At 41.6% G+C, this 17,697-nt stretch overlaps 1 protein-coding gene across 1 annotated transcript; it reads right to left on the bottom strand.

Annotated features, from left to right (window-relative positions):
* Positions 1 to 1,379: 1,379 nt before the first annotated feature.
* gtf3c5 (general transcription factor IIIC, polypeptide 5) lies at positions 1,380 to 11,351 on the bottom strand. The gene is made up of 11 exons (XM_085463241.1): positions 9,953 to 11,351; positions 7,135 to 7,333; positions 6,233 to 6,428; positions 5,942 to 6,125; positions 5,506 to 5,610; positions 4,809 to 4,923; positions 4,564 to 4,644; positions 4,261 to 4,349; positions 3,029 to 3,111; positions 2,449 to 2,591; positions 1,380 to 1,675 (listed from the first exon to the last, which is right to left on the bottom strand). Exons 1-11 carry the CDS (start codon positions 10,148 to 10,150, stop codon positions 1,485 to 1,487), a joined length of 1,584 nt encoding a protein of 527 aa, XP_085319367.1. The 5' UTR covers positions 10,151 to 11,351; the 3' UTR covers positions 1,380 to 1,484.
* Between the last annotated feature and the right edge of the window lie 6,346 nt (positions 11,352 to 17,697).

The raw sequence follows: 17,697 nt of genomic DNA on the forward strand, positions 1-17,697 counted from the left end.
AAAGTGGGCAGGAGAATTGCAAAGGAAAAGACAAGGCGTATGCTGAGAATCAGAACAGCCTTACACTAGTATCTCCTTAACAGGGTGAAAACTATACAGAAGATAGACTACAAAACATGCATGTGACTTCACCATAACGTGTTCAACCCCCCTTTTTTTCAGTGTTGGTCGTATAAACAAGAACAGCCAAATATTCCTTAATTTCAAAGGTTAAAATTTTAAAAAAGAAGGAACATTCAGGGCCACATGAACTGACAGCAGCAGCACCACAAAACCAGCTTTTGACATTGGAAAGCTGCTGGATTTACTAGAACGCCACAGTGTCAGTTTTATGACTGAAAGTTGTGAACAGAGATGTTTTGGTGGCTGGTCTCATGCATATGTATTTGTAAGAGTTTCACTTTCAGGACAAGAATTAACGTGATTGTGATATTTGCTGCTAAAAGAGTTTATTTCTAGGAGCGGGAGATGAAGTCATCAGGACCAGGTCCTAAACGGCACTTTGCTTGGATGGCTGAAAGCCGCGCGCGTGGTGCCAAAACGTTCGCCCTAAAACTCTTCACTTATTCCTCAGGCTGAGTGTCTAGACACAAGCCCCACTTACTCTCCGTCAGAAACACTGGGAGTTTCACTGGGACAAAAATGAACTGAATTGAGCTTTTTTTCTTGGCATTGCGCACCCAGCGAGCTGCTTTTCTCTGCTGAATCTGTAACAAATAGGAGTGTCAGCCTTCTCACATTTATCTGAATTGCCAGCAGAAGTGTCAGCAGTGTCTTTGACTACAGCTTAAGAGAAACTGCTTTTTGGGGCTCCTCTATTTACCCAAAATGCCTGAACATATTTAGAAAAAAAAAGAGATCCACAAAAACAGTACAAGTACAGGACCAAAGTTCATGTTGTTCTTCAGTGTTTTGCAGTTCATAGTTCAAATTGAACACTCTAAATATTTTATTCATGTACTTTCTGAGTGCCTTGTTCAGTAAAAACAAACAAACAAAAAAAACTTAAAACAGGAGACTGGAACAGTGTTGTTTGGTTTGAATCTCAATTTTGGGCCTTACGGTCGAAAATTCAAAATTCAATTTGTAGTCGTTTGTTGCAAATTTTAAGTAATTACCCGTTTATTAGTTACTTTGCTATCTTTTTTTTAAATCTTTAATTTAATACGCCTAAAGGAGGAAGACCACAACAACAGGACATGGCATCCGGCGATTTTTAATGTTGGTTATGAATGTTATTTGGTCAGAAAAACTGAACCTTTATTTGTGTCCATGGTGAACTCCAGTTATACTGTAACTAACAAAAATGTCAATTTAAACGCAAACACAAACGGTTTCTCTACATTAACAGCAAAGGGAACACAACTATTACACAAACCTTTCAAAAGAACATAATTTCTTTATTTACACGGTCACATTTTTAAAGAAACTGATGACACAACATATTAACAGTCAAATTTATGTCAACACGTGGTTTTATTGTGTTACATGTAATCTAAAATTTCGGTCTCCATCTCATTTTCACTTCCTTCAGATGGCTGAAATTCATCTTCCTCATCCTCCTCTTCATCCTCCCTATTCTCATACTCCCCCACTTCATCTTCCTCCTCCTCTGCATAAACATCTTTTACGCTTTGGCCTTTACGTCTTCGTCTTTTGGGTAATTCCGGCAGCACTGAAGGACAAACAGAACAAAAAGCCAAAACCAAAAAGTAAAAAGTGGGTGCCAGGTGGTCTTGTTCATGACTCATTTACTTCAAATACTGAAAATAGTCACTGTTAAGTTTTGTCTATGAGTTTTGGTTTGTCATGATAATCCATAATCAGTGCTTCAAAATGTTAGTGCACAAACAAACAGGTTTATTTTTAGGGTAGCATGTTAGCATTTTTCTATTAGAACAACGCAGGGCATCAATGTTTCTGCAGGAATTGTGACTCCAATCATGGAACCAAAAACATAAAAAGTTGACCTACTATCAAAGAAAACATTAATGGATAACAAGAGCTGCTAAAACCAATTTTGCTCGAAACATGGATGTTTTTTTTTTAAAGATTTATTGTTGGCATTTTGCAGATATTGGATAGTGACAGAAAGAGAAAGGTGCCCAGCAAAGGTGCCTGGGCTGCAATCTCAGTTGGACCACCGGTTGACTAACGTTAATATCTGAACATAGTTCAGTCCATCCAGTTGTTGTTCACACTCTTTTACTTAAAACTAGACTATGTAACTGGAGTAGCTGCTGGTCATAAGTAGGCTTAGAGGGAAAAAACTTTGCAGCTAATGAATAGAGAAGAGCAAAGAAAACTATCAGGTGAGAAACTAAACTAAAAGCAGGGCATGATTTGGAGTAAAAGTAAAACAAGTTCTGGGTGCACACTGTGTCAAGTTAACATACTCTAATGATCAAGGCGGTTACACAGTAATAAGCGTCACAACTTTTTCCTTACCTGGCTTCTGCGCTCTGATCACCGCCTTGATCATGGCTGAGATCATGTCCCTCAGCTTGTCTGTGGTGCCAACGACACACCAGCCGTCACGCTCGTCACAGTGCTGCTCGTTTCCGTTGTTCTGCTCGATCTCCTTTTGGATGCTGCAAAATGGCAAACGCTTACATTAGTCATTCTAATGGAACCACGACATATTTGATAAATCCACCAGATAATTAAAATGCTACACTGGATACTTTAAAATAATAAAATCTTATTCATTGTTGCTCCTGTTATGTATTCATAAAAAATAATTTCACAGAATCGTACATTCATGTTTTCCTCCCTATTAACATTAGCACATCTTGCTATCTTCTCTTATCCCACCAAAAACAGAAACAGCCAGCACTTCGGAGTATACAAAATATATCTGAAAAGCAGTTAAATCTACTCTTTGAGAATCTTTAGATAACAACATTTTTAGGAGTTAGGTGAAAGGACCTGTGGAAAACCCAGACATCAGTTTGATCAACTTTATTTAGATGAAAAATGATGACAGATGCGAGTAGATATGACCGTTATGAACATTACTGTGTATTACCTTTCCACATCCAAATCACAGACCTGGTAAAACATTTGTCTGTGAGGAGGCAGCATGCCCTCTCTGAAAATGTAGGATGATTCCTGTGGAGATGAAACAGAGGACACAGACAGCTTCTCCATTACTTTTTTTGCAAGACAGCTTGCATTTAAACTGTCATTAAATGCCTTTGTAGCTTCAGGCATTTTCACTATCATGCTATAGAAATGTCAATGTGTTCAAAAAAAGAAAAAAAAAAAAAGATTTCAATAAATGAACAGAATATACAGCACTGGGCTAAAGTTTTGATCCACCCCTCATTTCCTTTTGAGTGTCATCTGTAAAACACGGTGGCGTCTCTGTCATTATTTGGGGCTGCATTTCAGCCAGTGGTGTCTTGTCAAAACTGACTGAATTATAAACACAGAAATGCGTGTTTAGATTTTAATCCAACATGCAGTGGGATCTGGAAAGTATCCAACTGACAGCAGTTCGGTTTTCAGCATGATCCCCGACCCACTTCCAAACAGTAAAAGAATACCTGGATAGAAAATCATGTCATGGATTGGCCTCCCCAGAGCTGTTTCAGTCTTTAAATGCTGTATGTATTTCAAGCGAAATGTAAAGAAATAAGGCATGGCTTCAGACTCAAGACCTTTGCACAATACTGTAAACTCTGGCCATACAATCATGAAATTCATCCCATCATATATTCTTTTTTAAGCATGCTTCTAGAAGAATACTCAGGGTCCCATGAAGAAGGAGAGCTTTAATTCAAGTTGGGTTCAATTTAGTTCTATTTACAAAGCCCCAGTTTACAACAATGGTCACCTCACAGTGCTTTATATTCTAAAGACACAAAAATAGAGAGAATTTCAAAATCAAAAATCCCCTCCCCATCCTGCAAGAGGTTTGTTTAACAGGAAGACACGGCAGAAAAACTAGGTTCAAGGCTCTGACTGGATGGGGAACAATATAACGGAAAATATGAACATATAAAAAACAATTAACAAGCAGCACCAAACACAACTTCTGAGAGAGCAGACAAAACCTACTGACTATCAACAGAGGCTTATAAAAACACGAGGAGTAAAATGAGGGGAATGAAGGAGAAGTACATCATGGGAAGCGTACCTCATCAAGCCTAAATATAAGTGTTATCAAAAATGTTTTTTTAAAGCCTGATATTGTAACTATAGAAGGTGTGTGTGCTTAAAACATCTGGCATGTTTGCTCTGATAATGGTCACTGACCTTCAGCTGGTATGTGACTGGAGCTGGATCTCGACTGCTGCTGGGACCCTCCTGAGTGGGAAGATCCATCACACTAGCTGGCTGGGGTGCTGGGGAAAAAAGGACAGCACAACACTGAATAGAGCAATGACTTCATTTACTAACTTAGTAACAAGGTTACTTTTAAAACACTTGAGTCTTGACAATTCATACACTGCACTCACCGCTCTCCCTTTTGTGTGAATATATGTGCAAATCAGAGGCTCTGATAGGCTCACAAATAATATTTGTGTGCATTATCCTCCATACTTCTAAAACACTTACCCGACTTGTTTAATGTGTTTGGCAGACTGTAGTTCAGGGAGCTTCTCTTGGCTTTTATTGGTATGTTGGATAGCAAGTAGCCTAAAAATGGGAACAAATGAAATCAAAAATGCTCATCATAACAAACTAGCTGATTTTGCAAAATGACTAAATTGCTCAAGTTTGTTTTTTGCCCTTTTGAAACACAAACGCTGATGTTAAATGTAGAAAAAGTTTCAACAGAAACGGAGAAATCCTGCTCTCACCGTGCTTGGAGCTACAACGGATCCTGAAATCCAGCATCTGATATTTTTTGGCCTCTGGGGTCTTTCGGGGATCGTAGCCGAGCTTCACCCACAGGCTTCTCCACGGCCCTGTCACCTACATACAAAAAGTCTACCTATGTTAATCTCTTTTTACAGGAAATGAGAGACTGCACAAGTCTCTCATCCAGCAGATGGACATAATAATATCAACAAAAGCATGTAATCTAGTAATCTTTATTACTTTTGAGCATTTATTTTTTAGGACTTGTGGCATTTTAGGCTTTGACTTGATTCAATGTTGTATAGTAAATGGATATTACTTATTCAGTGTCATATTAAATAAGTCATAGCCTTAAACCAATGGCTAAACTTTTAGCCAAATAGGGAAATGTAAAGTAAACTATTATAGCTAAATTACCTCTAAGCTTAAATTCACCCTACAAATATAAATTCTGCTTATTGCTATGCAGTAAATTAAATATTAATAGGTTAAATTTGTCTTTTTAAGTATTTCATTCACTACACAGTTGTATAAGTGTACATTCTTATTCATGACAATATCACTGGTATTTGATTAAAATGGAAGCAAACACAGACATTTCTAAGATTTTAGGGCAGACTGAGTAAGTACAGCAGATTTTTTTAATTAAAATTTCAATATTTCAAAACACCTGTGTGAAGTCATTGATAACCTCACCATGTAGTAGGCATAGAAGGGCAGCAGCAGCTTCAGTTTATCAGGGTGGAGGTTGATGTTGGCTTTGACTGCGTTCCGTGACCAGATGGGCCGGCTCTCAAACATCTAGGTGCAAAGTATTTTGAGATTAGATAATAACCAAACATGATAAAAAGCAATATTTATGTAACATTATATAAAAGATAGCCTTGTAACATTTTGCTATTTTGGAGAGAAAACTGCTGATTATTGTTGGTTGACCTGCGCTTCTGAAATCAGGTGATGGAAAATGAACAAAAATACCAGTAGATGCAGATTGTGAGCCAAAAAACACAACAAGACAGAGTTTTCAAAGTGTCCGAGCAGATGTAAATACAGCTGTGCAATCTCCCCTCAGTTCCTGCGCTTATCAACTAGTGACCCTTGCAATCAGAGTGTGGCTGAGTGCTGGACACACCTTTTTCAGCTGCTCTTCAGCCTTCTTGTCACACTCATTCATGCAGATTCGCTTCCAGGTCACTTTAGCTGCCTCGAGGCACTCTGCAGGCACGACGGGATCAGTGAAGCTGACAAAAATGGCGTTGTGGGGCCGGCCAGCGCGATTTAAACCAATGAAATTCTTACTGTCACCTGGCATTTGGCTACAAACGCAAAAAAGAGGTGAAATATTATAGGTATCACCCTGAAACTAAAGATCGATAAAGGCTTCCCAATATTGCTGTTTGGGGGTTTACAGTGGTTTACTAACTTTAGATGGACGTCAGGCCGATAGAAATAATCCACGGGACTGTCGAGGCGTGAGAAGATGGGTGGGGGGAGAAAGTAAGGCATGGGCTGCTCAAAGAACTCTTGACTCTCGGGTTTGCGGAGGATGATTTTGTCATACAAAGACGTATGTTTTCCACCTTCTGAATGCACAGCGAGGCACTGGAAGTCTGCCAGCCCTGCAAACGGCAAACATCAGAACAAACATTGTCACTTGCATTATTTGTACTTTTTCTGATACGCTGTCATCTTCTGTCTGAGATCAAACCACCCTGTGACAGAAAGCATTGCCATGCTGGAATTTAAGACAAAGGGATTGAGGGCATGGACATTTTTCGCTTTCAGAAGTGTGGCATGCCAGAAACCACTGCCTAAAACAAGTTAATATGATGTTTGGTAAGATCATGGGAGGCTCCCCGTGTCAAGACAATATATAATATAATTCCCACAGATGTGACCCCCCATTACTGAATTTCATTGAAAGAAAAAAAAAAGAAATTCTGCGCCCAATAAATTGCACCGATAATCTTCATATTTCATCTCCTTGTTTCATGTGCTGGCATTTGATGTCTGAAGCAATCTTCCTAAGTTGTCTAAAACAAAAAGTAAATAAATAAATCTGCCATTTGGCCACTGGAGGGCACTGTAGTAAACATGTACAGCATCAGTCAAACTGGATTTCCTTTGATTGTTTAAATTCTCACTTTTAACATGATCAAGATGCCACATCGGTAAGATCATCATGACTAAATTACGTATAAACTGTATGAGGAACGAATAAATATTAGAGATTCTTAAAAAAGTGAAACCAAACATTGAAAGAGGACCAAAGGCGAACAAAATTAACACTTTATTATGCTACAGGTGGATAACTGAGAGACACACCCGTGAATTTGTATGTGGTTCCAATGACTCCGAGCATGTCCATGTGGATTTCAGCATCCTTGGGGTCATTTTTTCGCGCCCGCCGTCGCACTCTGAGGAGGAGGTTGCCTGATGAGACGCGGTTTCCGTACAGTGAGTGACAGAAAGGGTCTTGGGGCCGGTAACGCAGCTCGAGACGCTTGCTGGGGTTGGAATAGGTCTGTGGGATTAATGGGAAATAAAGGGTACAGGTATTAACCACAAAAGTGAGAAAGATTTGAGTATCAGTTAATTACCCACAAAAAAAAAACAATTTAACATGCAAAATAGACAATACATTTTAAATAAAACAGCTCTCCCCTCCAATCCCACAAAGCTACAACCAAGGGCAGGAACGTATGTTTCATATGTTTTATGAAATATTTAAACTTCAAAGAAATTTAAATACCAACTTGTTATTTGTGTATCTCAGTGGAGCACAGCATTCAAATTTCTCTGTTTCAACCTATGGGAGCCAGTGCACCTGGCTGTAATTAAGCCAGGTTGCAGGAGAGGGCGCTCATGAGAAAGTCTTCAAAGGATTGGAGCTAAAGAAGGTAAAAGGCAAAATAATTCTAATAATTTGTGCTAATTGTTTGGGTAACAATTTATGAATGGCCTTCCTCCCTTCGTGACAGCTTTTTTATCTGGAAGGTTAAAAATGTTAAAATGTTGTTGTTATAATCATAAAGATGGAAAAAACAACTGGTGTTACAGTTTATTGCCTTTCCACTGTGATCCTAGGTTCTGGTGGTCATGAATGAGCTTTTCCTCATTCAGCAGATGTAGATTAGATTAGAGATTAGATGAAACTTTATTAATCCCTCGGGTGGGTTCCTCCGGAAAATTCAGTTTCCAGTAGCAAAGCACCGAAAGAAGTTGCAAGTTACAGATACATTAAGGGGAATGAGAGTAAGGATATAAGCATAAATACACCATATATACACATATATAGATACAGAATATACAATATGGATAAACAGGATTGCTCATTTGAGTGAGTATATTGCACAGTGATTATTGCACAGTCAAATATAAGAATAAAAACGAAAAAAAACCAAATATTGCAAATATTGCACAGTGTAGAAAAGCCCCTACAACTCAGTTGTTCCCCCCTCCTTTGTCCTCCTGTTTCTCCTCCCTCTCCCCTCCAGTGAGGAGTTAAACAGTCTGATGGCGTGTGGGACAAAGGAGTTTTTAAGTCTGTTGGTTTTTGACTTTGGGAGAAGCAGCCTGTCGCTGAATAGGCTCCTCTGATTGTTTACGACCGTGTGCAGAGGATGCCCGGCATTGTTCATAATGTCCATCAGTTTCTTTAAGGTCCTCTTCTCTGCCACTGTCACCAGAGTGTCCAGCTTCATGCCGACCACAGAGCCCGCCTTCCTGATTAGTTTCTCCAGCCTGGATGAGTCCTTCTTTGCTGTGCTGCTCCCCCAGCACGCCACGCCATAGAAAAGGACTCCTGCGACCACTGACTGGTAAAACATCCTCAGGAGCTTCCTGCAGATGTTGAAAGACCTCAGCCTCCTGAGGAAGTACAGTCGGCTTTGGCCTTTTTTATACAGGTGCTGCGTGTTGCATGTACTGAATGAGGAAAAGCTCAGACACATTGTTGCAATGAATCTTTTTTTCTTCTTAAAATATCTCAGGCTGCCCTTCATCTGTTTTGTTAATGGTTCAGTCATTAAGGCATCAAACTCATTTAACAGGGAATAATACCTTCTGATGACTGGCAAATTTTAGTGGAGTTGAAAAATAGGATTTTTTTTTTTTTTTTTTTTTTTTTTTTTTTACTTAGGCTCATGTTTTATATGCATACACATATACTCACTGGTCGTGTTCAACTGCTCATCTAATCAGCCAATCACATGGCAGCAACTCAAACAGTAATTCAAACAACTGCTCATTACAACCATGTTTTGCAGAAGAGCATCAATGAATGCAAAACGCATCGAACTCTGAAGCAAATGAGCTATGGGAGCAGAAGACCACACCTGATGCCACTATCATCATCTAAGAACAGGAAATTGAGGTTATGGTTCACACATTGTCACAGAAATTGAACAACAGATGACTGGAAAACTGTCTCCGGCAAGATTCTGATGTGACGGTCCATGTCACAAAGCTCAAAGATCATCTAAAATTGGTTTCACTGCACTGAAATGGGCTCTACAGTAAGCAGAAGTCAATCCAAAAGAGCAGCTTTGCATGTGGTGCAACAGGAGATTTGCATCATGAATGTGACGCTGACAAATCTGCAACAGTGTGATGCTATCATACCAATATGGACCAAAATCTCTGAGGACTATATCCAGCAGCGTGTTTAATGTATGGCACAAACTATTAAAGCAGTTCTGAAGGTAAAAGGGGGTCCAACCATGTACTATCAAGGTGTAGATGGTTCATTACATGTGAAAATGTGGAGGTTTTCAGGACACACGTTTACGTCTTTACATTTAATATAGAAAGAGTAAATTATAGGGAGGTGTGGCCAGCTTGATTTTAAACTGGAACTGTATAGGAGACTCAGCCCTAAAATGCGTTTTACAGCGCTGATCCAAAGCCTGAAAAGATCCCGGTTTTCCTCACAGACCACTTGAATTACAAAATGCTGAAAGACTGTAACTGATATAGTTTAAAACACCAAGTAAATAAAGCGATACATCAAATAAAGCGATGTATTTAAGTTACAATGTTTTAAAAAATGAAAATATATTTTCTATGCGCTCATTAGCCGACACAATGGTTTTCAAAATAAAAGCCCGAGACTGATCTGTGTCCCAGCTTACTTTCCGCTTACTTTTGTTACTTTTTGTTCACCACCCAAAGTGGCCAGCATCCTGTCCGCGCTGCTGAAGACCCCCGGATACTCCACACACACCAACTTCTTGTCCTGGAGCTCCACGGTGGACGAGCTTCCCGGGACATCCTCGTGTTCGGCGGGAAACGTCAGCTCTTTGAGAGTAAAATCCAGCTTCGCGTCCCTCATATCCGCCATACTGACTCCTTAGCTGACTAAAAATTAAGAGTAATGTAATGAACCAACTACTTTAGCCAAAAAGAACACGAAAGAAAACACATCTAACTCCTGCACCAACAGCCGTACGAGCATGTGTTCAAGTCCAAAATAACTCCGGGCGGAAACATTTCAGCACGCATGACGTTCCGGTAGCCTTTCAAAATCAGGACTCAAGACTCAAGAAGTTTATTGTCATTTTGTATGGTGTAACCCAGGCAAAAACGAAATAGTGTTTCTCGCCAGCGTCTACAGTGCAATAAACAATACAGTTTAAAAAAGAATAAGCTTAAAAAGAGCAGTAAAAAATTGCAACAATGGGTATGGATAAATGACATAAAATCTAAGTTATAAAACAAACTCAAGTCACATTCATTTGGGTAGGTAGAAGCAGTCCTTTCACAGAAAGGGATGGTTAAATTAGGTAGTCTGTGTGTCTGTGTGCATGCGTGCGGGGGCATTACAGTCCCTTTGTGGACCTCATAGTGTAGCTGTGTGAATAGCTGAGTGGGTGGGGAGGGGGCATAGTCTGTTTATCAGTCTCACAGCTTGTGCAAAGAACCCTTCCAGCATCCTGGTGGTTCTGCAGCTGATGCTCCTGTACCTCTTGTCAGACGGCAGGAGGTAGAACAGGCTATGCGAGGGGTGGTGGGGGTCTCTGATGATGGAGATAGCTCTGCATATGCAGTGCTGTTTGTAGATCTCCTCCAGAGACGAGAGAGGGACACCAACAATCCTCCTGGTAGTCTTAACAATCCTATTGAGTTGACACTTCCCATAGGACTTGCAATTGTCAAACCAATATGTAAAACTTTGTGTTAGGATGTTTTCAATGGTGTGAGGTGAAGTGTGGAGAATCCTACTTTTCTGAGTCTCCTGAGGGAGTAGAGACGCTTTGTGCTTTTTTGATAACTGCTGCGGTGTTAATGGAAAAGGACGGGTCATCAGCTAGGTGTACACCCAGGAACTTAACACTGCTGACCCTCTCGACAGCAGCACCATCTATGATGAGGTCTGTGTGGTGATCTCTGCCAGACTTTATGAAATCGATCACCATCTTCTTTGTTTTGTCCACATTGATGGTGAGCTTGTGGGATCTACACCACACTTCCAGCTGCTCCATTTCCATTCTATAGGCAGACTCGTCATTGTCAGTGACGAGACCAACCACAGTTGTGTTGTCTGCAGACTTCACAATGTTTGTTGTGATTTATAAGTACACACCACTGTGAATTTATAAGTACACAGTGGTGTGTACTTATAAATTCATTTTAAACAACTTAAAATCCCATAACAACACTATAAATACAAGCTTTTTTCAGCCTTTTTTTTTTTTTTGCTGCCTGTCCCGTTTGACTCTTTTGCCATCAGAATTGTTGTCTAAAGGCAAAGAAAGATGCCCAACGGATTTACTTTACCAAATTGACCATCCCAGCCTTTCCATAATGGTCCATTTGATTCACCTTTTATTGTTTATTTTATTTTCACTTGCTGAATACGGGACAGACTTGACTGGGGGAAAGAAGAAAGAAAGAGGGAAAGAGAGACAGCTGAGAAGAGGGACGGGGGAGAAGGGCAAAAAACAAAAACCAACAGAACGGGCAGAGAAAAAAAAAATAAAAAAATGCATCTATCACCTGGGTCACCTGTTGAGAAAGAAAAAAAGAAAACAAGCAGAAGAGAACAAGAGTAATAGAATAAGCAACATCACAATGATATATGGGAATATGACAGTAAATACTAAATATTAAACATTATTGTGCAGCACATAAGATCAACAGAACACAGTGTGCTTTGAGGTAGGAGCCAAAAAGGGTGTAGTTTGTGGGTGTGATCACCCGTGTGTACACCTGTGAGCATGGACGTGCTTGTTTTTAAAAAAAAAAAAAAAAAAAAAAAAAAAAAAGGTTCCTTCATGTAATGATCTGCTAGAGGGTGTGGGGGGGCCACTGCCCCATCCTCCAGGGCATCAAGCAGGTATGGAGGAGATCAAAACTCCAGACATCCAGAGGCCCCCAGAACACAAGAGACCAAGGAAGACCAACAGAGGGGCAGCTGCGCCACTGTCCCAGAGAGAGCTGAGGAGAGTCCCAGATGAAGGCTCACTCAGCAGCTGCGGAGCAGAAGCCAGGGGGAGTTGCAGTGACACGCCCGTGAGTGTGAGTAATGTGAATGTCTAAGTTGTAGGATAAAATTGAGGCAGAGGCAGCCAGAAGGGGACAGAGGGGGGGGGGGGGGGGGGGGGGGGGGGGTAGCCTCCTCTGCACCCTGGTGACATACCCCTACTCCAAGGTCCTGCATGTGTGGGTGGTTGTGGTGGAGCGGGAAGAGGGAGGCAGCTGGAGATGGGGAGGGAAGGAAGGGAGGGGCAAGTGACCCCTCCCTGGGGCCAGCTCCCCCGCTGACCCCAGTAGGCACCCCCATACTCCGCGACCCGCCCGGGAAAGGGGCCCAGGCCCATCCAGACCGGGGCCCAGTGCAGCAGCGCCGCCCGGCCCCACAGAGCCCGGGACAGTCCACCCAACCCCACCAGAGAAAACTGCACCCACCCCACCATCCACTCCTCTTCCAGACTACATAAGACAATAAACACCCAGGCTGAGATCTTCCTCCACCTCTCCTGTATCTCCCCCTCCTGCAGAGAGAGTTCCTGAAGAGAAGAAAGATGTGACAATCTCCCCCACCAGTTGAAGAGCCCCCCAGGTGGCTCGACGCACCGGCGGCACCCTGCGCCAGGGATGGGCCCCCATGCACCCACAACCCCGGCAACACACCAACCAGGACCCAAGCCCCCGAGCCCCGGCCAGGGCCCCAGCCCAGAGACGGAGCACCCCCAGAACCTCACGCCCATCCCGGACCCACCCAGGGGCAGCCAGGCTACCAGGTCAGTAACCCATGTCCGTCAGCACAGACCCTCCCCTAGCCCCGCTGCACGCAGCCACGAGGAAACAGTCACCTGAGAGCCAACAGAGCCCCTAATTGGACATGACCGCTACCCCGGGTTGAGCCCCCCAAGAAAGATGCCTCCGGGGAACCCCCCGACGCCCTAAGCCTGTCCCTACCCCCACACCAATCACAACAGTGAAGGCGGGACCAAACTATGACCCCCCACCCCCACTAGGTGATGAAGCTGATCAAAGGAGCCCAGAGCAATTGATCTGATGTGGTGGCAGAGGCTGTATCAAGACTAATGTAATTGTAACGCTAAGTTATTAAAGGACTAGTTTATGTCAATGGATGAATTTACTGACTGACGCGCAGAAGAAATAGTTCTTTATGGAGCCTAGATGGTGTGAATGATGAGACCAAAAACTGCAATGTCTTGTACCAAAAATATATTGAATAAATAGGGGAAAGGGGAAATGGAACAAAATAATTAACACAACACACAACGTAAATGGCCACAATTAAATAATAAATCAATGCTGTGATTTTTCTGTGCAAGAGTCCTTTTGCTAAGAGTCCCTTTTTTTTTTTGGTCCTTTTCTTTTTAAAGTTCACTTTTAAGGTATTCCTCCTTAGGGTCCAGCTTCATACAATGGGAAATATGTCCGTAATCCAAAGACGGCTAAGTGGGGGAAAAGAGGGGAAAACAAAGAATGGTCCCACCGGCTCGCCACTTCAATATGAAGAAGATCAATTCAAAGGGGAAAAAAAAACCTGACCTGTAGGTCAGAAAAATGTCCATTAGCACATCAAGTTCGATTCAGTGTACCGGTAAACAAATATATTCTTCTGCAAGTCTAGGTAACAATGCAAATCATAAATCATCATCAATCAATGTACAACAGTTAAATCATTAATCATCTTGGCTACGTAGCTTAATCTATACATTCCAGTAGCGTTCGCTACAAACAATACAAAACAATAAAGAAAAACCACTGTCTAACAGACAGCATAGCCGAATTCAAGGCAACACATAACAATAATCATTCAATCGCACTTTGTTTCAAAGTAAGCCCATAAAAATGCTTAAGTAAACAGAAGTGTTCAAAAACAGCGGTTTTTGAACCGAAGTTCTGCTCGCGGTGGGAACGCCGCCGCACAAAGTCATTTTTTAATCGCGAAAACGATCGGCTGGTTACTGACAACTAGTGATGGGACGTTCTGTATCGAGGCTTCGGAGCGTGTGTCGAGTAATGGAGGGGGCGTTTCCGCGAAGCGCGTATCGAGGCTTGCTTCATTTATGGGAGGAGCTGAAAATGATGACGTCCGAAGCCTCGCTGCCCGGCTGTACCACGTGACTGGTTCATGAAGTGGTTCGAACTTTGCCGCGAGATATGACAGCGATATAAACCCCTCAGACTTCATTCAAAAATGTGGGTGTTTGATGGAGAGTTGCGGTTAGTGAGAGTTTGGAGACCGTTTGGAGGTTTATGAGAGTGAGGAAAGTCAGGAGAGAATGGAGCCAGCTAAGAAGAGGAGGATGTCCTCCCCTGTGTGGGAACATTTTGATCTTATTCCTCCCAACAAGGTATGTAAATTTCTACAGAAGATGTATTTTCATGATACTGATGGTGCAATACAATTTATGTTGAGCTGTCTTGACTTTTGTACAAGGTGAAGTGTTTGCTATGTGCCAGGGAGCTGGGATATGACAACAACAACACCTCATCCATGCTTAGGCACTACAGAGCTTTGCATGAGAATAAGGGGAACACCGATTGTGGAGCAAGACCAGGTGAGCCATCAAATGCAATGATAATATAGCATGCAGTAATGTTACTAAATGATATAACAATATTATACAACTGTTATAAGTTACGTGTGTGATATTTATATTTGTGCTTTATCTTTATTGTCTTTCCTCAGGAGAACAATCTCAAATAGATGAAGACCTGGTTAGCATGGTGATTGAGGACGCCCAGCTATTTAGCATTGTGGAGGACAAAGGATTCAAAAGATTTGTTAAATCATTAAATCCCAGCTATGTTCTCCCCACTAAAAAGGCCATAAAAGCAGTGAAAATTTAGTTTTTACAGAATAAAATGTGAACAGGCAGGACTGAGGCTCAAAGCCTCAGTGTGTAGCTGTCCATACCTCAACGTTACAAAAGCACAACTACTGTCCACACCCCAACCACACCTCACAGTAAATGATCATTTCCATTTCAAGCATTTCCAAATAATCATTTCCCATACTGCCACTATAAATATACACAGTATACTGCCATCACTACAATATACATGTTTTACACACTCCTTTTGTTGTTGACATTTACAGGCTGTGTGCAAAATGCCACACTCTTCAAATTCATGCCAGCTATTATTTTTACGTCCAGTAGGTGTCCTGCTAGAGCAAATGAAGCTTCATGAAGCTTCGCGTTGGGGTGAACCAATTGGATGAAAAGCTTCAGTGCTTCATGGGGCTTCATCTGCCCATCACTACTGACAACCAAAGGTTGTAAGATATTAAGGACACTTACCGCTGAGTTTAAAGTTTAAAGATGAATTGAGGAGAGAAAACGCTTTGTTTTCCAATACCGCTCTAAATGCCATAAGCTCACAGCCACAGCAGGAGTCGAACCCGGAAGTATCCCTCCACAGCCGGTTTTCAGAGTTGCCGCGACGTGAAAGGAGCCAATCAGAAGAGGGACCTCAAATCAGCTGACGTGGGCTTAAATACACAGAGGGATAACGAGGGAATGAGACACAGAAGGAGGGCACAGCTGGGAGAAATCAGGACTGGACGAGACAGAGACGCAAAACTAGAAACACTCACATGAGGCATGGACCTTCAAAGTAAAACAGGAAGTATCACACAGAGACGCGAACTAGACACAGTGGAGACAGCAACTAAGAAACAGAGACAAACCATAAGGCAGAGGTCTAAGAACCAAAATACACAGAGGGAAATACTCAGCTTTGAACACAAGAGACTAGACTAGAGGGAGTAACAAAAGACCAACCATGAGAACATAATGCACAATGCAGGGTGACAGAAAACAAGAAACTCAAACATGCAAAGACACACAATAAACAGAACAGAGGGGGCACAGAGAGACATGAAGGGCAGGGGAGACATGGGTTGAAACACAAGGGGGAACTAATAAGCAAACGAACATAGGAGGCCTAATGAGCTAAACATACTATAAACATCAAAATGAACTAGAACTCAAAACACTGGGTCCTAAGACCCAGGATCGTGACACTATATATATGCTGTTAACATGTAATATGTTTTTTGGTTTATCCCTTAATGGGGATTTTTTTTAAAATATTTCCTTTTCATTCACTGTGCAGAAAGAATAATACTAGGGGCGATCGTGGCTCAAGAGTTGGGAGTTCGCCTTGTAATTGGAAGGTTGCCGGTTCGAGCCCCGGCTTGGACAGTCTCGGTCGTTGTGTCTTTGGGCAAGACACTTCACCCGTTGCCTACTGGTGGTGGTCAGAGGGCCCGGTGGCGCCAGTGTCCGGCAGCCTCGCCTCTGTCAGTGCGCCCCAGGGTGGCTGTGGCTACAATGTAGCTTGCCATCACCAGTGTGTGAATGGGTGGATGACTGGTTGTGTAAAGTGCTTTGGGGTCCTTAGGGATTAGTAAAGCGCTATATAAATACAGGCCATTTACCATTTACTAGAAAATACTTGACTGTAGGTTCTTATGCTCACTTTATTTTTTTATAGGTACTGTTAAAAAAATGCACCTTCCTGTACAACTTTTAGCCTCATGATGGTGATGTGCAGATCTTCTTGGTTGCTTTAACATAATGTAAAGTCTATGTATTTTTAAATTGTATTAAACGCTGGGCACTTATGCAGTCACTAAATGTATCTTTGATTTGACTGAGAGATTCACTGCCGTCACTGTCTTTCTGTCCCGTACCCCACAAACTGCACACTGTTGAGACTGCTTTCTACTCCGAGGGGATGACAGTGTTTGCTGACTTATATAGGCAGATATATATATAAATATCTGCTGTGACACTCTGTTTACATAGATTCTTGTTTTTCTTCTTTTTGTCATACCTTTAGGGGAGTCAATGTTTTTTAAGACTTTTCATAGGATCATCTTACTTTTACTTTTTCCTATAATGTTCATTTGTGATAAAGCACAAGATGATTTATTTTTCCAATTTGGTAAATTACTTTGTGACATTTTAGTTAAATATTTTTACTTTAAAGAATAAAATAGAAGAGGTGAATGCAGGCTACAGAAAGTCACCGAGAGCTACCATGACAGAGAGAGCACAGGGAAAGGTCAGCTACTGGAAGACACAGAGATAAAACTGATTACGACTTCTTCCTGTAGTTCTGAGGTTTCTTTCACAGTGGACTTTTTTTTTTACCTGGCAGAAGAGATAAAGTACAACTCCATTAGCCCATTATGATATGCAGTTTGAAATGTGCAAAAACTAAGTGATTATAAATTATGGTTGCATAACAGGGAAGAAAACATTTGTCCCAGAAAAATTTACATTCATCTGACACCTGTTACACATCTTGTTAATAGCAGCTGGATCCTTTTTGCCTAATCTTGCTCCTAACTCTAATCCTGTTCCATCCCCAAGGTGCACTTTTGGCTTAAGATCT

The sequence above is a fragment of the Copadichromis virginalis genome, linkage group LG7 (assembly GCF_057382275.1).
Source record: "Copadichromis virginalis isolate Kocher_CV1m ecotype Utaka linkage group LG7, C_Virginalis_male_GT1.1, whole genome shotgun sequence".
Classification (NCBI taxonomy): Eukaryota; Metazoa; Chordata; class Actinopteri; order Cichliformes; family Cichlidae; genus Copadichromis; species Copadichromis virginalis.